General features: G+C 43.1%; 1 protein-coding gene across 7 annotated transcripts in view; it reads left to right on the forward strand.

The window, feature by feature from the left end:
- tcf12 (transcription factor 12) overlaps positions 1 to 24,052 on the forward strand; it is a 119,293-nt gene that overhangs the window by 42,955 nt on the left and 52,286 nt on the right. For 6 of the 7 annotated variants that reach the window (XM_088640954.1, XM_088640953.1, XM_088640956.1 and 3 more), the window contains one exon: positions 19,687 to 19,751. The exons of the other annotated variant lie outside the window; for it this stretch is intronic. In XM_088640954.1, the coding sequence (XP_088497080.1) occupies positions 19,687 to 19,751 (65 nt within the window). The remainder of the gene's footprint in view (positions 1 to 19,686; positions 19,752 to 24,052) is intronic. 7 annotated transcript variants of the gene reach the window in all.

Raw genomic sequence — 24,052 nt, forward strand, 5'->3', positions numbered from 1 at the left:
GGGTTTTGTAGCTTCAAGCTGAGACTTTAAAAACACAACTGCCCATTCCTAATCAGATACGTACAACAACAACTGGTAAATCTAAATTTTTGTAAAAAGAGAATTTCATACTGGTACATTAGCCTTGCAATGGCCATACAGAACAAGAAATGTTTAACAGTTAAGTGATGAAGTTTTCATAGTCATTTACTGGAAATAAGATGCTGTGCTTGTTTGTGTTCTTCCAAAATATAACACGTCAATGTGTAATTCCCTGTTAGTTTGATACTGTTTTCTTTGTTGCTGTAAAACAGTAAGTCCTTGGTCTGAGTGTGCGAGTATAGGCTCTTGGGGGAAATTTCATTCAACAGCACCCGAGTTATTGATTTGAAATGCCCTCCTGTATTGAGCTCTTGATGAAGTATTTAGAATTCATATATACGGGGTTCTCCATGCAGTAATGCAAAATATGAAAAATGTTTTGGGCAATGTTTATGTTCAGGTCATTTACATTAATTACATGCATAAATATTTGAAGACAAGGCTTTGTTGAAACTATTTTTATGTTTGGTTTTGGAACAGTTTATAAAAATGTATTCCATTGACTTTTTTCAGAGTATCAGCTTTCAGAAAAAAATAGAATTATGATGAGGTGAGATAGCATATTTAATACAACTGGTGTGAAACCTTGCATTATAGTGTTTTTCCCAACATTTGGAAATCAATTTAGTGTCATTTTGTATTTCTTTAAGAATATTTAACAGATGAAAGGGACAGGACCTTGGGTAAGCATTTAACTGAATTACAGTTACTGAAAAATAATTTATACATTATAGAAACGTTATATTATAGTGTTTTTTCCAACATTTGGAAATAAATTCCGTGTCATTTTGTATTCTATCAAGAATATTGAGCAGATGAAAGGTGCAGGACCTTAGGTAAGCATTTAACTGAATTACAGTTATTGACAAATAATTTTCTTGCCTGAAAGCTATGGGGAATGTGTAAATCTGTTTTATTTTGCATGGACACTATAATAATGCAAGAATATATATTTATTGCTTTGGAAACAAATAATGTAGCAATCCTCTTTTAGTGTCTTTGAAGTTCCAAGTTTGGATATGAGAACTGTTTTTTCCATAGGCTTTACGCCACCCAGTGCAGCTTTATGGTTTGTCACAATACATTCTGGAGTGTCATGTCAACTTCTGGAGCTCAGTGCTGTATCTTCATTGATCCCCTGTGTTCTCTCCTCTGTGGCAGGAATAGGCCTAAATGAGCAGCCTCTTTCAATTTCAACATTGTGCTTAAGTCCCATGGACAGAGCTCCTTAGCCAAACTGTTTATCAGGCTTAAACTGCCTTTTCTTTCTTAAAATACTTTAAACCTCATGCATTTTATGGTTTGCAAAGTCAATTTGAGGCAAAGTGATGTATGAAATTTGTTTTTCCCTTTTCTGAATTGTGATGTTGGTTGTTGTTTGACTGCTAGCCAGCAAATAAGCTGAAGTGTTCACCCTCGGGCGCATGTCTTCCTTCCCCTACTTTTGGCAGAATTTTGCTTCTGTTTGTATTAGCATATATTACATCCATAGCTTCAGAACTGTCATCTTTGACAAGAGTAATTGAAGTCCTTCCTCATCACAGGACAGCAGTGCACACAGCCCCTTGGAACTGAATGGGAGTCACAAGAATCATCTTCATAGAAGTGTAAGCAATTTGGCAATGTGGTGTTTTTTAAGGGAAATTCAAAAGGGTGTCAGAGTCTTCCTTTCATTATTCAGGCCCTGTTCGTGAGATCTTTCGCACAATTGCGGGAGAAGAATTTCACGCAAGTGGACTCGATAATGATCTCTGTAATGAACAATTACGGCAAGAAGGATAATTTCCATTCTCTTTCATATTTTTCCGAAGCTTTTCTCACAGGAAGCGAAGCTATTGTGTGAGCTCAGATGCGGCTTTGTAAGTGATGGATTTCCAGACTGTGCCTGTTGATGTGTTGGTGTAGTGAGAAGGCCTTCCTATTGCTGAGATGGGACTACAGCAGCGTCCTTGTCACTGGGGGGGAGGGAGGGCTGATTGAAGAACTCCATCTCTGCACAGCTCTCCACGTCTGTGAGGAAGAATAAGATCTTTAATGCGTCTGTATTACAGTAGTTGGGGTAATTTAACCACATTCCGCTCTCTTTGCTGCTCTTAATTGTGTGCAATTCTGGATGGTTTCTTTTGTCTTCCCAAGTCATTACACTGACTCTCGTACTATATCTCCCTATTTGAGTTGTTTCGAGTAATTTAGACTAGAGCATGTGACTTTTTTTTGAAAGGTGGATAAATACATATATTTAGAAAATACTCAATATTTGCAGTGTATCCGATTCAGATTGTACTTCTTTCATGCCCTCCATTCAGAAAGATGTATGTTTTTCCTGACTTGAAACGTGATACCAAGCATCTTTCCACCGTTTTGCACTGAATTAATATGTACATGCTCACTAGATTCGACGGGGAGCTTACAGAATACTTGAAGAATACAGTAGAAGAGTTTGGAAAAGGCATTTAAAAAATGTTTTTTTTTTTTTTAATCCAGTGAGCCTGCATGCTGTTAAAGTCCAGTCAAGTCTCAGGGTGAAGGATACAAGGAGACTGTTCTTGAGAGAGGTGCACACGAGGCAGGCAGTTCTGGGCCTTGATTGCATTTATACTAGCAGAGAGCTAAGGGTTTTCGGACTTCTGCTAAGCTTACGCCAACAAGTTAGTTATTGGCCCTGACACGATGGGATGATTGAGTGCCTCTTCCTGCACAGAGCGCAGGGAATCTCGCAGGCTCTCGGCTCCCGTGAAGCACTGAGCTGGGAGAAGCTCGGGCTGAAGGGAGGGCGGCGGGGAGCAGCACAAGGATCCCATCGCTGACTCGGATGCGGGCTCTCTTGCTGTCTGGTATTCAGAATTTCGTTCAGTCTTCCCTGGGCCACAGCGACATTTCCAGAAGTAGATTTTGGCTGGTCATTTGTAAACTAGAGGTGGAACGTCTCAGCTGAATAGCAAATGTGCCTTCTCCCATCCCCCACCGACCCGGAGAATATGAACGCCGAAGAGCGTTAATAGATATCATGTTGTTACAATATTGCCACCTTGAATGAGCTGTGAAGAAGAATGTGCTAGGAAAGAATGCACGTACCTCATCATATGATCACATCTAAAGTGGAAAAATACACAAAGCGCACCACAAACGAATCTCTTGTCTTTGCTACAGAAACAATATCCAAATTTTATTGCCGAACCTTTTCTGCGCCCTGCTGCCTGGCTGATTATTGATGCACGTGACCCCCCTGAGATACACCACCCCTGAAACAGACAGGGACTTCAAAGAAAGCAGCGCTGTTCTGCAACAAGGAATCAGACCTCAGTGACTGGCAGCTGTATGGCTGTAGCCCGAGAGAAAAACCATTCAAACTCAATGTCACAAGACTGGATTTCTTCTTCAGTCAGGCCGATGATTTCACATCAAAGAGATCCAGGCAGAAATATCTGTTTCAAGGACGCTTAAAGCCCACGGACATGATTGCTGGAAGACGTCCTTTCTCTCTTGTTAATTTACAATACTTGCAACTCATGTGTGAGTCAAGGAGAAGTTTGGGGGGTTTAAGTTGGAAAGGTTGGCTATGCAGAGAAATAGTTGGAGCCTGGATGGGTACCGTTCCTCGCAGTCTAGCCACATGGATTTAGTTTTTGATTATTTTTTTTGCTGCCATTTTATATGTTCTGGATCCTTTGTGTCAGACCTGTGCTGTATGAGTTTATCTAACTGACAGAATCTGCTGGAGTGATATATCTGGGATATCCGTGGATCGGTACTACATTCAGTTTTAAAATTTTAAGATCTGCTGGCGAGGCCTTTTCCAGGCGCCAAGTGAGGAAACTCCACAGCTTTTTCTGTGAGATGTCGTGGTTTGAAGGGCTGATCTGACACAGCATTTCCCTACATTCTCTTGGACTCCTTTCCTGTTCTACCACATGATTCTCAGGTGCCTCTCGTGTCCCTGGGCTAACTGTTATCTCAGGGATCACAATTAAAAACCTATTAAACACTCATGATATCTCCAGGCAGATAAAATCTATTAAGTTGTTGCTAATAGGCTGTAAGAAGTCAGGCCTGGCCTCCAGGGCTCAAGTTCCAAGTGGGCCTCGAGACAGGCTGACTGAAGTGCTTAGGCAGCAGTGGGGGGGTGTGGCTGGGGCTGTGGGTGTGCATTCTGGGTGACGTGGTACCGCCGTTCCCTTGATCCCTTATTCCGGGGTTCTCCACCCCAATGGCTCCAGTAAAAAGCATATTGTATAAACGATTGGCATAAAAGCATGAGCTAGATAAATTAATCTTACGAATAAAATGCTCGCACGACTGCTGTCTCTCAAGGTCAGTTCTGTGACTCCAGCAGTCAAACCTCCTTTTTCTCCTTTTAATCGTCGAAACGACATGGGTGGGAATGATTTAAAGACGTGTCACGTCCCATAGTCCACCACAGCGCCAGTGGAAGCGACTGGGGGGATGTTATCAGCCTGTCTGCCATATCTGTTTGTTGTGTCATAGCGGATCCGATGATATACCTCGAAATGAATCGCCAGCGAATGGTTTTGTTTACCAATTTTTTGAAAGCAGCTGTTCTTTTTAGGGCAGAGCTATTCCCTAGATGCACTTTACTCTCGGTCCTGTTTGCTCACTTATGGGTTGCATGTGGAGAGGTGAAATTAGATTTGGACATTCCAAATTGGTGAGCAAAGCAGGGAGGAAAACCGTATTAGACCTGCTAAATTAAAAAGAAAAGGACAGAAATTCCTTGGAGATCCTGAATAGTTGGATGATTCGGTCTCTGCGTTCCTCTTGGAAAAAATTCTAGATACTGTGTGTCATTCCCAAATGTCAGAGCCTTCTTCTTCTCTGGGAAAACTGCAATATGTTTACATACACATAATTTTTCAATATAGATGTAACTCCTACCCAACAGTGTCAGTGTCTGTGTTTGGTGTCAAGCTCGGTTTGTCAAAAAATGAATCTTGTCGAATGTGGATATTCATTTTGTTCTAAAAATGCCCAAGATATTCCCATGAGATTCATGGAACTCTTGAGATACAAGTAAACCTTGTCTGTTAATTAAAGCACTAGGTGGGGTGTAAATAATTTGTGCAAAACCCATTCATGCTCATCGGTTGGATCTGTTAGTGTTTCCTGCCAAAGCACCACTGTCTTACTTCTGCCTCCACTGATTGTAATTATTATTGGAAATGCCTTTGGAAGGACCGGTACAGCCAAATGCTCATCTGCTGTACAGTATGTAGGGATTGGAAGGTTTGTTGAGTTATGAGTGAGTTTCTGGCACCTTAAAAACTAGAAGTAAGTAAAATATGTTTAGAATTTATGTTCTTAAGAGAAAAGACCACATTGCTACACTAATTTTGTACATTTGCATACTCATTTGAAGCATGTAGTGAATTTGCTGCAGTTAGTCCTCATCTCGCTAGGTATTGTGCTAAATGAATTCTCCTTGCACAGAAGAATTGTTCTCATCTGTTTTTCATCTTCTTTTGATGAAACCTAATGGGTTTCCAGGAAATTAAATTATGCAGTCGTTTAGTGACAATGCAAAGTGTGCTGAGCGTTTGTAGCCTAGGGTTTTTGTATACAGAAGCGACAGTGTAGCCAAGCTGCATTTTCCCTGCCTTTTGTGTAACAGCAAAAAAAAAATCAATCTCTTTAAGTGCCTTAGTTGCACTTCTTCTCCACCCCCCCCCCCTTTTTTTAAATTATTCCTTAAGGCTTATCATACAGCGCCAAATCCCACATCAAGTAAATGTCCTCTGTGCTCTGTTACTGAAGCAGGTGTCCGCTCGCCTTTTTTTTCTTTCCCCCACGCATTCCCCTGAGAGCCTTTCCTCTCCTCTTCTGTGCAGACAGCTGTGGCGGAGGCAGTGATTGTCGTCAGGTGGCGATCAGGTGTGCACAGCGCTAGGTAGCGCCGGCGCAGGTCACAGGTGCTGGGAGGCTGCTCTCTGCAGCGCAGCTGATCTCCGGGCTCGGCTCCTCCGCTCCACTTGTCCTCAGCAGGCGAGCTCCCAGGGATTCCCAGGCTGTATTCCACCGGGCCCGGGATGAAAAAGGGAATGCCGGGCTCTCCCCTTGTCGGTGTTTTTTTTTTTTTCCTTCTTCCACCCCAACAGGGACGGAGGGTATTAAGGGCTGCGTTTATCAGGTGTGAGCGTGTGTCTGTGCTCACGAATGTGTGAGCAGCTGTTAAAGCACTAGACTCTTTGTGGTCTGTTCTGTGAGCGTTTGCGATGCCGGCTAATCTGTCGTTCCAGATTGACCTCTGACCAAATGTGGCTTTCGAGGAGCAGTAACCGTGTTCAGTGCTGACACTCTGCTCGGTGCAACTGTAGTAGCAGTTTGGTGTTCAGTGAATCTCAGAATAAAGATTTTTGAAAATTGCGAGAATGACAGACAGAAATAAGACCATGTTAAACACTGAGCAATGCACTCCAGTCTTTTCTTTCTGCTAACATCCAGTGGAGAAGCAAACTGGCGCAAGTTGTTTTGTGGAGTGAAATCAGTAAAGGTTGTTTCTTCAAAAAGGAAATTTATTATCTAATGTGTTTTAACTTCTGCAACAAAGTTACAGAAGGGACCCTTATGTAGAATTGTTCGCCGAAGTGTGAATAGTCTTTTCACAGTAGATTTGCTGAATGTGTTTATAAGAGTGTCCTGAATATAATAAGGTAGGCTTTGTGTGATTTCATATTTTTTTTTAGCATCGGATAAAAAAAGCCTGAAAAGAAGTCAAGACTTGGGCACAGAGGTGTGCTAGATCAACAAGACTAGCAACAAAAGAAGCAGGTTGTCGAAGCAAGTGGAGAGAGTGTCGAGGTGGTGGCAGAGTGAAGTGGAGGAGTTGTAGCACGCCGCTCTGCTGAGCTGCAGGGTGTGTTTATCTGTAGCTGGGCTCAGCGGAGCATGAAGAGCCGAAAGGGCACACTTCCCCCCGCTGGCCCTGCCCTCCCCAGGCACTTGTAAAGTGTGCTGCCGGCCTGCCCAGCTGCACGGAATCAGCTGCGCAGGGCAGGGGGAGCGTGGCTCCCAGCCGCCCCCAGACCCGCTGGCTTCTGGAGGGAAGGGGGGAGAGGGGAGGAGGGGAGGTCCAGGCCGTGGTGAAGTCACGCGTCTCGTGTGACATCTGCAGTGGCTCTAGAACGCCAGGCTTGCGCTGGAGTGCTCTAGAACGGGGGGTGCGCAGACATTCTAGAATGCCGGGGAGCGTGCGAACGCTGTGAAGACACGGATTTGGATAGTCAGGTGCCAGGGCTGCGATCGGAATAGCTCAAACTTACCCGCCTCTGCCTGGCAGCCCTTGTGTCCTCCTGTAAAATGTTTTTTGTTCTTCCCCAAGCCAAAAGCGCGGCCTGTTTCATTCTCACAGCGCGACAGCAAGGAGGAACAGCTCGGGCTCCTCTATCAGAAGACATCTTCTCCCCTCCGCCTCTGTCTCTTTCTGTTTCTAGTTATGCTCTCTTTTTTAGTAGAAGGCCGAGTGACACATCAAAACCCATTTTTGAGTGTATTGCTCGCATTTCAGTTATAATTATGGCAAGCATGGATTTCAAAGTCCTGTAGGCAGTTGCGGTATGAGGGTGACTAAATCATGCTGAGCTGCAATCATTTCAGCTATGCAGTGTTTTGCCTTGCACCAGACTAAAGGACAGCACAACAACACATCCTTACTGCCTGTATTAATTGCACTCGGTGTAGGAGGCAGTGGCAATAGTGATAAATTAAATCGCTGCTTTGGTTGATAATCACTTAAAGCATTCTTAATGTGAAAGAAGCAAATTAATACTACTTCTGCATTCTACCTTAACTGGGCTCAGCGGGGAAGCACTGTTAAGAGGAATACCATGCTTATTACATCACAAAGAATGTAGTGGTTGTGGGTTTGGATTTGGGTGGGTGGTTGGGGCTGTTGAACTCGGTTATGCAGTTGTCTTGAGTCAAGTGGGTAAATGTGTCAGCTGCATTCGAAACCTGTGTAGGTCTCTCTCCCCTCTCTTTCCCCCTCCCCGGTCCCCCCTCAATGTCCAAGACCCTCTCTGGGTGCTGAAAGCACCTCTTCCCCTGGCACAAACAAGCTGCTGTTGCCAATACAAACCTTTGTGAGTGTTAAATAAAAGAGCACATTGAACGGCAGTGATTCATTATGAAAGAATTCTTTGTCAGAACAAATGAAGTCTCCTATTTCTATTAACCTGTGTGATAGCTGATGCGACTCCCGTGTCTCCCGATACCCGTTTATAAAGCATCTGTTGGACTGGAAGTTATGTGCAGGGCACAGTCGCTATCAGTCAGTGCTCCCCAGATACAAGGCGTTTTCATATTAAGCGGATTGTGTCGTGCCGAGTGTCGGAGCTGTCTTGTGTCTGTCTGGCTCCAGATGCGTTCTGAATGATTTAACTGGAGTTGACGTGCTGTAGGCGTGTTGGACAGTGTGATCCCAAGACTTCATTGCAAAAGAAACCTGAATGGAAGAAATTTTTGGCATTTCAAGAAAAGCTGGGGAGTGTCACAGAAACACAAGCCACACCATTGCAGCACAGCTTAAACGGTCATGGCACCAGATCCTGTCTGTGGATTTCTTTAGCATCTGAATGCAGATGACAGGGATGCTGAAATTGAAATATTAAGGTTACAGGGCTTTAATCACTTGTCATTTAACTGATTTTAACTTCTGTAATTTTTGTTCTGTTGAAATTAATTGTTCATTGATCCACAGTGTAATTTTATTTAATCTTTTTTGCATCGCTCTATCTATGAGTAATAGACTTAGTACCAGCCAGGCTCCCAGGCCTTCTTGTTATCTCTCTTCCTATTAACTTGCTAATTAACTGTGGAATCCCCACATTAAGTGGGAGGCCAGCACACATGAAATTCTGCCGTTCCTGTTATTAATGTGTTCCACCTGAAGTTGTGTAGATGTTCGAAACATGTAAAACAAGCATACTTTCTGGTTCTACCTCTTCTTCTTTTCCCAAGACGCAATGGGTGTGATTGGTGGAAAGGATTACTTTATTTTGGAGGAAGCTTTCAATCAATCAATCAAGGTTTATTCATCAGTGCACAAACAGTACAACATACAGGGGTGCTGTCGGCAATGAAATGCTTTGTTAAGAGGGATAGAATTTATAGGGATTAGATTAACATTAGGAGACAATAAATTACACAATTGCAATTTACAGATTGTGCAAAAGTAACACAAGGATAGGAGGTATTTAGCGCTCTTCTTATGTGTCCTGAGAGTGCAAGTGACAGCAGGGCCCCGGTGCACCTGTCAGTTCAAGGAGGTTGCCTATTCGCCAGCAGACGTTGGGGTATCTGCAGGCGGCTGCTGTGGTTGGCTGTTGAAGCAGTCTTACTGCCTGGGGGAAGAAGCTGTTATGAAACCTGGTGGTCTTGGTCTGAATACTTCGGTACTGTTTTCCGGGTGGTAGTAGAGAGAACAGGTTGTGGTTAGGGTGACTTGATGATGGAGGTTCTTTCGTTCCTGGCGTGTGCAGTCATGGGTGAATAGGGAGTAGAGGAGAGGGCTGAGTACACAGACTCCGGTTTTCTTGAGGATTGGGACGATGGTGGTTTTCTTGAAGCAAGAGGGGACTGTGCTTTGAGATTAAATATGTCCGTGATGGTCTCCACTAGTTGATCTGGGCAGGCCCTTCAGGACACGACCAGGGATAGTTTCGGGGCCAGGAGCCTTGCGTGGATTAGTCTTTTTAAAGACTTTGTACATGTCAGCTCTGGAGACAGACACTGGGTGTTCCCCCTGGTTAACTGGGATTTCCTTAGCTGGTTCCATGCTGCGTAAAATGAATTTTGTTCATCGTGGGGGGAAAGTGGTGTGTGTCGTGTTGCTGTGTTTCACTTTGTAATCTGTGATGGTGCGTTCACGAGCTGTATTTCCTTTTCTTTATTTTTATTTTTCCGTCATGAAATAAAGCGGTAAAAGAAAACTTGTTGCAACCCCTGTACATGCAGAGTACCTGACCTGTTGCACCGAGTGTTACACAGTTTTTGTCAGTCTCTGAAATCTGGAGTGGCTGGGCATGTGCACACGTATTCTGCAAGCTGCTGTCTCATCAGGTGTTCCTACTGCACCTGGCCAAATGCTGTGAAAGGTGGTTTCGGAAACAGTGCACCTTAACACGGCGACCTTATTCATAGATATACAAGCCTGACTTGCCTTTAACTGGGCTGGCTTTCAGTTGCAAATGCGAATGTTCGGCTTCCAAGCAGCCAATAAATACTGGGATTTTTTTTTGTTTATAATTTGTTACATGGAATCCACAGATGTAACCCAGTGTAATATAATACAACCTGGAGGGTTTAATCACTGATGATGTGTCCCCAGAGTATATAGTAATACTGCACTTTGTCCTTTTCATTCATATTAGATCTTTTTTTTTTTTTTATTCATTGCTATCCAACTGAGCCTTTGGCGGTGTGGCCTAAGTTTAATTGCATGTGATGCCTAGCTGTGTTTTAGTGGCCTATATTTATCCCCTCAGTTTTTCATTTGACTAATTCTTGCACTTGCGCGTCACGTGCGGTTCTGCGCTTCGTATAAGCAGCTTATTGTCAGGTTACCTCTACCAAGCGGGACCAGCCCCCCCCCACCCCATCATCCTTCCCCCACCCTCCTTTGTTTTTGCTTCATTTACACAACCTTTCCCTGCGTTTGCTCAGCCTGCACGAGCAGTAAAGTGTCTGGCCAGGTGGAACAGAAATCGGCGCTAAATGAACGAGATGCCGACGGATGGCTTGCCATTAAACGTTCCCCCGATTTAGCAGAAGTTGGTCACCAGGGTAGCCTGAAGTCACCCGCGCGCCAGGCCAGCCTCCTGCGAGCAGCTCTTGCAGGTTGGCTCTGACACTTTGCGCTGTGCTAATCAAATTCTTTCACATGCTGCTCTCTGCTGCAGTGGCTCAGTTGAGCGGAGGAAGGAAAAGCAACCTAGTAAAATAAAATTAAATCACTAACCGAGAGGATGTTCATTTTTTCCCCCCCTTTTTTATTGCCTTTTCCCTAAGCTGTAAAGCCCCTGGCAGAGACTTGCCAACCCCATTCACAACATGCCTTTTTTTTTTTGGCGGTGCTGCTCGATTGTATGCATTCCTCATCTGTTTTGGGGCCGACTGTGATTTATGTGTAATAGAATATGCTTTTGGAGGTACATGACTAAGAGCTAGATCAAAATTCCTGACCTTTCTCATCCTTCCTCGTCCTTCATCTCAGCTGCCTGGTGTCTCATTGTTTAACGGTTGCCTTGCGTTAGATACACGTAGGGTACACAAACTTTGATGTGGCACAATGAATAATGTTGTCATTGATCTCGGACTGAATGGAATATCCTTCCCTAGACATAAAGGAGCTTTTTTTTCCGCCTCTTCATTTTTTTTTTTGGCTCTAGGTTTGTCTCCTCTGATCTGCAGGCTCTGCGTGTGCCTCGCGTTGTGAGGTCGATCACTCCACTATCAATGCCACCCGTGCTATTAATATGCGCATCGTGATCATTTCCAGGGGAAGGTTATTAGATTGCTAGTTGGTATCCTCCAGTGAATGAAATGATGTGTGATTATGAAGTCATCAGGCATGAACCAGTAGGGCTCCAGAGAGCCTCCCCCTCTTGGAGGTCCTTAGGGTGCCATTGATTGGTGACCATGTGTTTGTGCCCGATAGACTGTGAAATGGTGTGTTTCTGCACGGCTGTGATGCACCTGCGCCCCACCGAGGTGATTGATTGGTTTGGTCATGTGGAATGTTCCCATCTGGTCTGCAGTAATGTGTTTTTTTTCCCCCCTTTTTTTTTCATCTGTGAATAGCAAGTACTGGCTGGAGGATAGTTAAGCTGTAGACTGCGGAGGCCAAATGCGACCCCACTCCTTTAAAAAACGGCTTTGACACAAACAGGCCGAAGTCCCCCCCCCCTCCATTTGAATAATCTGTCTGAGGGGGGAAAAATAGGGGGAAGAAAATAAAAAAAAATCCCCTGGTAATCCGAAACACTGAGGTGTAGAAAAGAACTAAACGAGAAATTAAATCCCTTTTTCTTTCAGTCGTCTTGGAGGGGATTTGTACCGGCTGATTTTAAAAAGAGGGCTTTAATGTTAAATTATGTGCTTCGTAATATATATTACCTTTTATCCAGCTGCACATTTAGAATCTGATATCGGCTTAGCATTTCACTTTTAAATACCTTCCATGCTGAACTTGAGAGCCAGCCACTTTGCTATTAAAGAGAAGCCTTTTATTTTTCGGCGCATGAGTCACCTTTAGAAGACTTGTTTTTTTTTTTTCTTCGTTCATTCCTTGTTTGATTTCTCTTAATCCCAGTCTCTCTTTTTAATTGATCTATTCATTCCACCTAATGACTAATTACATATCAGAGCGCATCAGCAGCAGCATTCATCATCGTAGAATGTAATAATCAATGACATTTCAACAAAGGAAAAAATAAATATGCAAATAAGGACTCATTAACATTTGCATGAGCTGTTTGAATAATCACGTCCCTGACAAGGCTGTAATTAACAGAAATTGATGCTGAGCTCAGGGTTTGATAGTGTGTTTTCTCAGCGTTTTATTGTTGTCACTGCGGGGGCCGAAATGCAGTTCTGCTCTACTTGTACTTTGACATGAGCCTGATACACTGGGCACTGCCAGGTACTGGGGGCTTCTGGGAGCCTTAACTCATCTCTGACCTACCGCCAGGCTGCATTCAGATGAGCTTTTAATTGCTTCGATGGAAGACCTGTCAAAAAAACACCAAAGACTCTGCAGTGGGGCAGACGTTTTTTTTTTAAATATGGTTTAATAACGGTTTGATGCAGATGATAGTTATTTTGTACCACGTTAAAAAACTTAAACGATATAACAGATATGCTGGTGCTTAGATTGTTTCTTACAGTTTTGAAATTGTCGATAGGTGTGTCATAAAAAAAAAACCAAAAAACTTGCTTGCTTGTGGATCCCCAGTGTGATTAATTGGTCTTTATGTGTTTTTGTGTTTCTGCCTTTTAAGTTCCCAGCTCCCCCACATTCCGCCTCCATTTCCTGCCTTGTTTCCTGTTTTTGTCATGGATATTAACAGAAAATTGCACCAAACACAATAAAGCTGTTTATGTCAGTTTTTTGGATGGCTGAAAGTGCTGATTATAACAAGTTTAAGGAATTTCCTTTGTTGAATGTGCACCCGTGCCATATGGTTCAACATGGAACATTAACTTGACAGGGATAATGGATTGTGGAGCATGGAGATGGTTTTTCCTGTAGCTTTTATGCTCTGTAGCTCGGAATGCGGTCGGTTTGCAGGTTCATGCTTAAAAAGGATACAGGAAATGTCCATTTTGGTTTGCTTTACATAATTTCCACCTCCTTTCCTGGCCAAAATTAGGAAGCGCAGATTTTGCTCTGGAATTGTTAGCACAAAGAATAAACAAAGGAGGTTATGGAATGCCTTTGAAAGGCTGTATAACATGGTTACTAATTGGCTGTTTGTTGCTTGGATTTTGAAATTGGTCCCCCGAGAGTTATAGATCACTACCTCATGGAGCATCAAAACACGAGCAGTTCAGCCCCTTCAAAATACAAAATATCTGTAGGCCAGAGGATCCGACTGAAACCTTTGCACTTCTCACAGCCTGTTTTAGTTTTATTTTAAAAATCACTTTGTGTAGCGATTTCTCTTTTTCTTCTCAGTTCAGTATTTATAGCTTCTTCTCAGGTCTGACTATTTGAAATGTGTAGTCAGTTTTTTAAAAAAGAAAAAAAAACGGAATCGTGAATCATTACTATAATCATTTTCAGTATGATTTATTATAGTAGCTTAGGTTACATTAGAGTATCTCTTCAAAGTGCCTGCAGTTAATTTTACATCTCTACGTGCGAGGAACGTTCTTAAAATAACGAGGGAAGCTGAGTTAAATTTGTCATTAATAGGTAATGTTCTGCACTGTCATTGCTGTGATATTTTTGTGTGCTTTGGAAATTCATTTATAACATTTTTTCTCGTCTTTTTATTTTCCTGTTAGTAAGAGGACTTTTTTAGAAGGAGCTGTTCTCTTATTTCTGCTGGGCTGAGGATTCGTACTGATGTCAGGGCTATGGAGGCTGTTAAACCCTGTCAGCAGCTGGATGGTGATGGTGTATTCTCGGCTTACAGTGTGAACGGTGTGACGTGCTCATTTTCCACCCCATCATTCACTGCACATAACAGCCTGTCGGCTAAACAAAAAAAAATGTTCCATCATAATTGGAATCAGTTTTTCTGATCCTGAAGTTAAGTAAAATTGAAGTCTTTGCAAAAAAAATCCATTGAACTCTTTAGTTTTTCTTCTGCAACAGGTTAGTGAGCTTTGATCTACTGGTTATCTCTTTGGGATTGGCTTGGTCTTCAGGTGCTGTAAAGGATTTACTAGCTTCTTGCCATGTTGCTTTCCTTGCTCTGCGTCTACACATGGAGCATCATCAGAACCTTTATATGTGGTCCGCTGGGCGGCGGCCCGGTTTAAAGGAGACTTACAAAGCTGTCTTTATATTTGTCAGAGTTGGAAAGAATTGGCCTTGATGGTTTCAAACCACAGGAGTAAAACATACACAGTAACTTGTAAAGCCTCCAGTATGCATCACAGAATAGATTAAGTTTCCAGGTATGCGCAGCACTGTATTCTGCGATTCGGAACGAGGCAACCGAACTTCCAGTGATGTAAAGCAGCCCCGTTACATTGTAAACAAGCAGGCTTGTGAATACATCTATTTTAATCCAATAGAAATACTGCTCTCGCCTTCCAGACGGTTTTGCGGACAAATCCTGCTTACTTGTTAGCTCTGCACGCAGATCACGTTGGGACATTTCTGCAGTGAAACGTCTGCTGCCTAACCTGTACTTATTCGTTTGTGCCTCACATCTCATTAGTCATCCCGGTGACTAGTGAGCAGGAAGGGCTGCATCATGTCACAGTTCCGGGGCACTCCCACCCTCGCCCGTGGCCAGACCAGGGGTTTGTGACAACGTGGCGACTTGGAGCGCTTTAACAAGTTTTACGAATTTGTGCTCGGTTTGAAATTTGTAAAAATTCCTTTGCTGTCAATTCGTTTATTTTGTGACCGAGATTCCTAAATCGATCTGAGCAATAGGGATTGCGGTTCCCCTTGAAGATTTTCATTTCGCTCTCTGCACGTAGCCCTCTGTGGAATGTGTGCGAGGAATAGCAGAGATGATGATCCAAATGATCTGTTTTGGCTCTAACGAGCTGCAGAATCCTTGGACAAGAGGTGACCAAGAGGCTGAAGTGCAGGCTTACTCATTTTTTTGTGATGGAATTAACAACTAGTCATCAGCTGGTACCTGCAGCTGGTAACACTTGAAATATCTCAAAAAGTTAGTTTGATTTCTGTACTTGGAGACTTGAAGGTTTCCATCTTGCTTCACTAGGGTAGAACATGGGTGGAAAGAATTTCTTAGTTTTGTGTGCTATTTTGTATGGAATTCGTAGATGTTAATAAAATAACTTACCTTGAGTTTTTTTTTAAACTCACACATTTAATGTTCACTAATCCATGGTTGCATTAGCCCAAAGTTAAAAGGTTTTAGCTGATGGGTTAATTACAAAGTAACTTTGAGATGTGACAGCTTAATACTATACTCTATTCTCACTCTGCTGCCCTTTTGAAGAAGGCATCAGTGCGCAATTCAAGGAGAAAGAGTGCTGAAAATTTAATTAATTTCTGTTTAATGTAGGTGGAACCAAGGTTTCTTAGGCCATTCAAGGATCAAGTTAGTTATTGTGCTGAGAAGTCAGCAAAAAAACAAGAGCTTTTATTCAGATAACCCCAGCCTTTAAAAACATCTCCATTTTCTATAATTGTATATCGTGCAAAGGGCTGGATTTGGTTTTGTGCTGCAGTCTTCTAACACCTTTACAGATATGTTTAGTGTTATAATTGTTACTGTTTTATAATTGTTCCAAGAAAATGTTTTGTCGAGAAAAACAGAAACGTCTGCCCAAATACTGAAAAGGTGGTTGACTGTGGAATATTGGTTTTGTTTTATTTTAAATCCTAGCAGACAAGAGCAGCACCTTCCAAACATTGTAGTATTTACATGCATTTCCGCTGAGACTTGCCAGCTTTCTCTGGGGAAAAAAAATCAAGCATCTGTACTGTTGTGTTTTGTGAATAGAATATTAATTCTTAGACCTGAGACTCGGCTTGGGCACTGACTACTTTTGTTTGCTGCAGAACGGAGGAAGTAGCTAATTTCACTCATGCATTACGTAATCAAAATAGGCTGGAGTTCTGAAGCATACCACCCTGTGCACTGAGCACAGGACTAAATACAGACGACCGTACTGCGAGATGGTGGCTGTGCAGATGTTTGACTGGCATCCTGCACGTATTTCTCCCTCCCTTTTTTAATGTGGTTATTTTGCGATATGAATCACTGTTGTCACCGTTTGCCCCATGATGTCTGATGCTCTCTATTATCAAGAGCAGGAGCCTACTGGTGGCTTGTGGAGAGGTTGGGGGGGTGGTTATTGATTGCAGAGCGGTTCGCTGCTCTGAATGCCTGTCACTCCTGAACACGGCGCGGGGCGAAGATGGAGAATGCGCCGAGATAACACGGCGGGGTCGGAGGAGCCGCGGCCGTCCGTCACCGACCTCCGCGCGGGATCCCGGGGGTTTATCTCCAGCCCGGGCCGCGGCCGCTTGGCACGCGGGGCAGGAGGAGGGCGCAGGGGCCGCACAGCTGCGCTGGCTGGCACGGGCCCCCTTTGCCATCCTCCGCGCCGCCCGCAGCACGCCTGGCACACTCCCGCGCCAGTAACGCTTCAGCACACTGCAGCAGGAATGGCAGGACCGTCTTACATTGTCGATTAACTTCCCTAGTGGTTTTTCTTCATTGATGCAGATCTTCCACAGTGAGGAATCCACCCCCCCCCCCCCCCACACACACACACACACTTCCACATATCTTATCTTTTTTCCTTCCTTTCTTTTTGACTTTACCGTAATTTCATATTTTTCAATTGCTGTGGGCGTTTTTTGGTGGGGATCCTGGAAACATCTTTACACATGAAATGTCTCTAATGTTGTCGCTCCACATAACTGAAAGCATTTTCCGGAAAGTAAGTTTCCCATAAGGGACAAACACCTATAGGATTAATCCAAAATGGGAGAGAACAGAGAGAATGCTGTTTAGGTTCTCTAAATACTGTTTTTATTCAACTGACCTTCCTGTCCTTTTGTTAAACTATAACTGAAGTGAAACAGCAATTATATTTGATTGCTTTACTATTCTAAGACACTGCTGACTAAAATGTGCTCAATGTCATTGATGATATTTCTCAAAGGCTGAAAAGCTTGTGCTATTGATGTTACATTTTATAGAAATCACAATGTTGATGGTAAAGTAGAATTCCTCACATAGTACAGTGAATGTACTGAATTTAGAAGAATTTACAAGAATGTACTGAAATTAATTGCCTTCATTATAAAATATTAATAAACTAAACACTGTCTATTTCCCCCTTCTGTCTAGTTGACCATGAACATTATCCATTTAATCTAAACATAAATTTGTTTTTTAAACAACTGTTCAAAGAAAACAGGAGTTTGCTTGGGCTATGGAGGACAGTATAAGTTTCCTCCAGATCAACTTTCTTAACTCTTGAGTGAGATTTGTCAGAATAAGGTTGTTGTTTAGTCTAATTAAAAGACATTGAGCCTCTCCAGCTTCCTCTTTTTTTAAGTACATCTATGATGTAAACACTGTGATGACAGAGAGCGCGGCGACTTGTGACTTGCGAATCGGAACATCTTTGTTTACTGGAGCTGTATTCTTAGCACTGTCTGCTCATGCATGTAACTGCTCTAAAACAGTTAAACGCCTGTTTACAGTTTGAATCCTGGGGGATGTTTTCCCCTCAGTTTCAGTTGCATTGCAGATTATAGTAAGTCCCTCAACACATTATAATGCTTCGTTTAGCTCGGTAACGCTCAGGAGGCTAAGGGCTTCTCGGAGGCTACCTTGAGCGTGTGGTTCCAAGTCAGTGTACAGTCCCGGCAGTTCACACACAACAGCTTGTACCACAGGTTATTTACAAAGAGGAAGTGTGAACGTCTCATACGCAATTAATGCTCTGCCTGCCTAGTGGCTTTTTCTCATTGACCTCTAATTCATAATGAATGGAATTTATGTGTTCAGTGGTGATAAATGAAGCACTGCGGTGTGGGGAAGAGGTTTTATTTTTGCTCCTCTCACCCTGCCTTTTTTTTTTCTTACACGACTATCAGCCTTATCAAACAGATGCATTATCTCATTGTGGTGGCAGGAACTGGGTAGTTGTTAAACCCTCAACCAAATGTGCATTCGTTTCGTAGGAAAGGTAACCCAGATATGTTAGATCATGTTTAGAGTTCTGTTAACCCAGAAAGGAAACAAAATTGTCAGTTAAACCACCTTTCCTGATTTCTTCGCTCGTTCTGGGTAGTTTTAGTTGTCCTTTGAAGGTTTATTTTTTGTAGCTGATTGCATGATACATGCAACTGTACCAGCATGTTCAGCTTCCTTGTACTAATAGCAGGCTCAGAGCTGAAATGTGCCTCTCGGTGCACATGCTACAGTATATACAGTATATATATATGCATAGGTCCAGACCATTCATGCCATTCCCTTTCTATTGCATGACAAATGATAAGATCAGATAGTTAAAAAAATATATATCCCTGCTGCAGTTATACTTGCTAAAATATTTACCTTTCCCAAGAGTAAACAATTTAGTTTCAGTGCTACATATGCTCCTGTAATTTTTGAAAATCTGCCAAGAATAATGTATGATTTAGTCAGAGCTGTTTATCATTTCATGTACAATTCATATTTTCAAGAGGGGAAAAATGCTGAGTTTAGATAACGCGAGCAGCATGATTCATCTTGGTTCAGATGATTTTGCATACTCTGTGTTTTGTTTGTTTTTCGCCTGATGGCTGTTTCATGGCACATTGCTTCAGCAGAATCCACTCGCATGCATGACATTGATGTAAGCATTTTGCAAGGAGCCCTTTAGGAGAATCCTTTATTGTAATCAATATTTCGGTGATGAGCATCCTTGAAGGATCTCCATAATGATGTGAAGCAATGGAGCTGTTCTGCAGTGCATTATTATACTTTTTTAATGAGGCTATATCGCTGTTTGGTGTGATCATAAAATTGTGACCAAATAAAGGACTAGGGTTAGATTGTCTCTTGAAGTCATGTGGCCGTCTTCTGCTCATCGTGCCAAGAGCGAGTTCAGCTGCCCATACTGTATTACAGCCTAGAGTCCATCTTCAACTGTGGAGTAGTGTTAAGTACTAAGAAGAAATCACACTTACAGATCACACTGCTTATTGGATTATATATTGGTTACAACCAGAATTATATGAATTGGTTAAAATACCTTTGAAGCTTTCTCTATATACCTCCTACATTATCATAAATATCACATTAATGCGTAAATGTGGTATTTAATTATATAGAGAGAATGATCTTTTCCAAAGCTGTTACTGATTTTAACGTTAGTATATTTGAATTCTTGAATGTCATCTAAGCATTTTGTTTTCTGTGCTGTGACTTTCAGGTAAATCTTCTGAAAGAGGTCCATTTTCAGTGTATGGCCGAGAACCAGGTGTGTCAGGATGCCAGGTGAGTAGCACCTTATTACCATTACTGATTCTAAGACTGTTTGGGAAGCTCAAGCTGCCAGCAGACAAGGAATGTAAATCCTGTTGCTTGTCATTTTGGAGCTTCTTTTGCACGATGCGTTCCTCATGTTTTGTTCGCTTTTGGAGCGGGTGTTTCGCGGCAGGTCCTTGACACCCTTTGAAGTAGACGACAGTGTGCTCTCTCTCCTCTTGTCACAGCCACAGTGTTCACTCGGCAAGGCACACTGCCCCGTTCGGTGGAGTTAGTCTTGAGGGGGTGGGGGGTATAACCGCACTGCATGCTTCTTGGGGTGCGTGGCACCCCCTGGGGTGTCCTGTTGCGTGAGCCAGCTCCCGTTCCCCGAACCTTGGGGCGCCCATGTACCTTACGTGGACTGAAATGACCCAGCACTGGGGCAGGAGCCGCTCTCCAAACCAGCATTTCGACTGGCAGAGCCGGTCCAGAGGTCTTGAGAATGAAGCATGATTGACTGTGTTCCCCTGTGCTACTGCGGTGCAATGCAGAAGTATAACACTTTGGGATGAAAAGTGTTGTTGTTGTTATTATTATTATTATTATTATTATTATTATTATTATTATTATTATTATTAGGCTCATGGCAGGATACACGCTGGATGGGAGGCCAGTCCATCGCAGGGAACACACAGACATGGCCACACTCACTGCAGGGCCAATTTTCAGTCTTTGTATTGTGGGAGGAAAACTGATCACCCGGGGGAAACGCACGTTAACACAGGGAGAACAGACAAACTCCACACAGACAGCACCCCAGGTCTGGAATTGAACCCCCGAGCCCCAGTCAGGCAAGGCAGCGACGCTCACCACTGTGGCTGGTCATATTATTACTTCAAAGTATGTGACACGATTGCTTTTGTATTTGCTACCCACCTGCACCACTCCAGTTAAAAAATAGAGGTTTGAGCGGTGAACTGCAAAGGAACAGGTAGCTGAACAGAAAACAGAAAAAACAGTGCTTCCACTGTGGTGTGTCTAGTTACGTGAGGAAGGCCCCAGAGCCAAAATATTTTCTTCCCAATTTCAGCATGAAACTTACCTTTAACTTCCGTTGTTGGGGGGGGGGGGGGGGAAGGAACCATGGTTTCTTTGTGCTGTGCTTTTTTTTTCCATGCGCATTTTAAGATTCTTAATTGATCATTTTTCCTATGGAAGGAATGACAACCTTAAATACTTGAACTTGAGGAGTGCTACAACAGCACTCTTGTTAGTGTGGTCATTGTAAACCAATTACAGTAGTTGTTGCCACTCAGATCTTTCTCGAGTTTGTTTTGCATGGGAAAGTTGCAGTGAGTTTGTAAACTGTAAGTAATGTTTATAAGAAGGGCTGAGTGGTGAGAGGTAGGGACACTAGAATCCAGGCTGCCCATTGGAGAATTGTAATATGAGAAACAGGGTCTGCAAAAGAGTTGTAATAGAAGTCTCTCCGGCCTCACGGTGATGAAGAAACAGTTCCAGGCTGCACGCAGTAATATTAGTTACAGCGCTCATCTCCGCAGAGACACCATTAAATGAGGGTCACCATGAACAGCTCCCCCCTGCCTCCCTTCTCCTCCTCCTCTTCTGAGCTCGACAGATGTTACAAACAAAGGAACAATTGTGTCTGCGCCGCTCATTAATTCCGAAATCTTCCCCCGTGATGTCAAAAGGATCGCTCCCGTCCCAAACTGAGGGCGGCCACCTGATCGGTCACAGAAAACGGCTCCCTTCGCGTTCGGACCGTGTCGCGAAGAGGGAGTTGCCTCCAGCTGGACCCGGGATAGGTGCTCTGTCCCAGCATGCTAGCCCCCCGCCCGCCCCTTCAGTCTCCCCCCGGTCAGTGAAGAGTTCGCCACGTGGGTGAACAGTGTGGATCTTCTTAAAAGTGGAATGTAACATTTACAGCACTTTCTAGTCAGCTCTGTTTTTTTTTTAAGCCTAAGATATCTCAGATATTTTTTCCAGTCCCCGGCCTAACAAGGCTCTGAGTACCTGGATATGGGGAACAGTTTATGAAGCGTGCTGGGAGCAGTTAGGAATGATCAGTGGGCTTTTCACTTGATGCTGTTGTAAGATGTAGTTCCCCCTTGCGGATCCCACATGTTCTTAAACACGGTATAAAAATAGACACTGCAGGAGAACCCTCATCTGGTGTCTCAGCCCTGCACTACTTTTAGTGGAATTTAGTCAGGCAGAAGACTAGTGTAGTAGCTTTTCCGTTCTGCATTTGAAGGGCTGTCTGACGTGAGATGATACCTTTTTCATGAAATGCTTAATTGTTGCACATGTGATTTGACGTGCAGAGCAGTGGAGGGGACAGTCAGTGGTGCCTGTAGCATTGTCACCTGTTGCTGACATCAGGTGCTGCGGTGAAATCGATGCTTGAGCGTGGAAATGTAGTGCTGTGCTCCGATTTCCAAATGATTAATAATGAATTCCTTTGTTATTAATTATCCCGGAGGATCCCGCGGTGCTTTTTGTATGGGAGGAGACCCATTTCATCCACCGCCGAAGTGCAGCCCCCAAGTGCACCAGTAGTCCCAACACACAGCAGAGCAGGTGGTGGAATGAGAAATTGCTTCACCTACTGAATTAAGGTGCAGCCTGAGGGAGACTGTAGAAGGGTGGAGTTTAGCCAGAGCAGCAGCTTGAACTCTTCTGCTCATGAGCTGTGGTAGGGGATCTCTAATGCCCACAAGAAGTCAGTACTTCAGTTTAAAGTCTCATCTAAAGGGCAGTGTGCTCTATCTCCTAGAGCATACTACCCTTGGTTACCAGATTGTGAATAGCGCCACCTACTGATCTACCAAACCAGCAGCAACCTGCGTTTTCTTAACAGTTTACCCTTCGAATATTGACCAGGTGAAGTCCTGCTTAGCGTCTGAGATGTCATGAGATCAGTTTAGGAGGAATGCTGTGTCTGGTGGAACGTTCCTGTGAATCAGTTAAACTCTTCTTTTAATTTCTGCCTTTTTTCTTCATGCTAACAACATGCTGAGAAATGGTGTTGAATTTTTTTAAATGATTCCATACGTTTTGGACATTTAAGTCCATCGAAATTGAAGAAACCTGTTTTGAGTTTCTTAAATTTTATTAGCGTTCAAATTTTTTTTGGCTAAGTGGATTTTTCATCATGCTGAAATACACAGTGGCTTCAGAACTTTACTTCACTTTCAAAGAGCAATGCTTCACGTGAAAAAGGTGATGCTGGAAAAGGCTTTTTGTTGAAGTGGAAATGATGTAGTTCTGCTGCTGCTGAAAGAGTCAACAGAGAGACAGTTGGTCTAGTCACACCAGCAAAACAGGAAAACCAAAAAGAAAGATGCTTCGTTCCAGGGAGAATGCCAGAGGAAAGCTGGCTTGAATACTGGGTTATTAATATTATATAAGGCTCCAAGTCATTATCACAGCTCTTGTAATTGCAGTTCAAGTGTTTAAGAAAAGTCACACGGTTGTGGAATTAACAGTTAGCAAAGCTTCTCAGGTGCAGCGATTATTGGAGGCTTTTTAACGAGCTGCAGAATGTGCACTGTTGTCCTCAGAGCCCTGATCTGCGCTGCTACTTTGCACATTACGGCTCGATTACCTTGGATATTGTTCATAAAGATGTCCACATCAGTATCTTCTCGCTGAGGATCAATAAGAAAATTTAATGCAAAAATAATCTATCAGCATTGTCACTAGTGTTATTGCACTGGTCTCTCAGTAATGGCCCATCCGTTATGTGATTGTCTTGAAGCTAATGTGAGGTGACTCATTTAGCAGCATGTTATTACATCATCTGAACATGATGTAAGATGCATCATGTCTTATTAAGTTAGATTTTCTAAGTGTTCCTGCAAGCTGCTGCCCCTGTGTCTCTTGTACAGAAGTGTGCTGGGAATCTCACTTCTTTGACGGTGCCGGTGTCTGCAGCACTCTTTCAGGTAATACTTTTTCATAAGGTGACTTTGATTTAGCAAAATCTGTCATGTTCTCTGTTCTCTGTTCTCTGTTCTCTGTTCTCTGTTGTTTAGCTCCCCCTTCGCTGAGTGTTCAGCCACATCGCGTGTGTAAAACCCTAGCTTTAAAAGAGAGAAAAGTGCTTTTCAAACTGTATTTGGTGTGATTTTCATTTTTCATGCTCTTTCGTGCACAAAGCTGAAAATTACAGTCGTGGTGGGGCTATCAGGTCTTCACCACACCAGCTGAGAACTGAGTACTTAGTAGGTGGGAATCCCCGTCAAGCTGTTTCTTAAACACCGACTGTGCTAAGAAAATGTCTGTTGCACTCGTACTGTAGGTGG

The sequence above is a fragment of the Lepisosteus platostomus genome, chromosome 7 (assembly GCF_059453375.1).
Source record: "Lepisosteus platostomus isolate fLepPlt1 chromosome 7, fLepPlt1.hap1, whole genome shotgun sequence".
Lineage (NCBI taxonomy): Eukaryota > Metazoa > Chordata > Actinopteri > Semionotiformes > Lepisosteidae > Lepisosteus > Lepisosteus platostomus.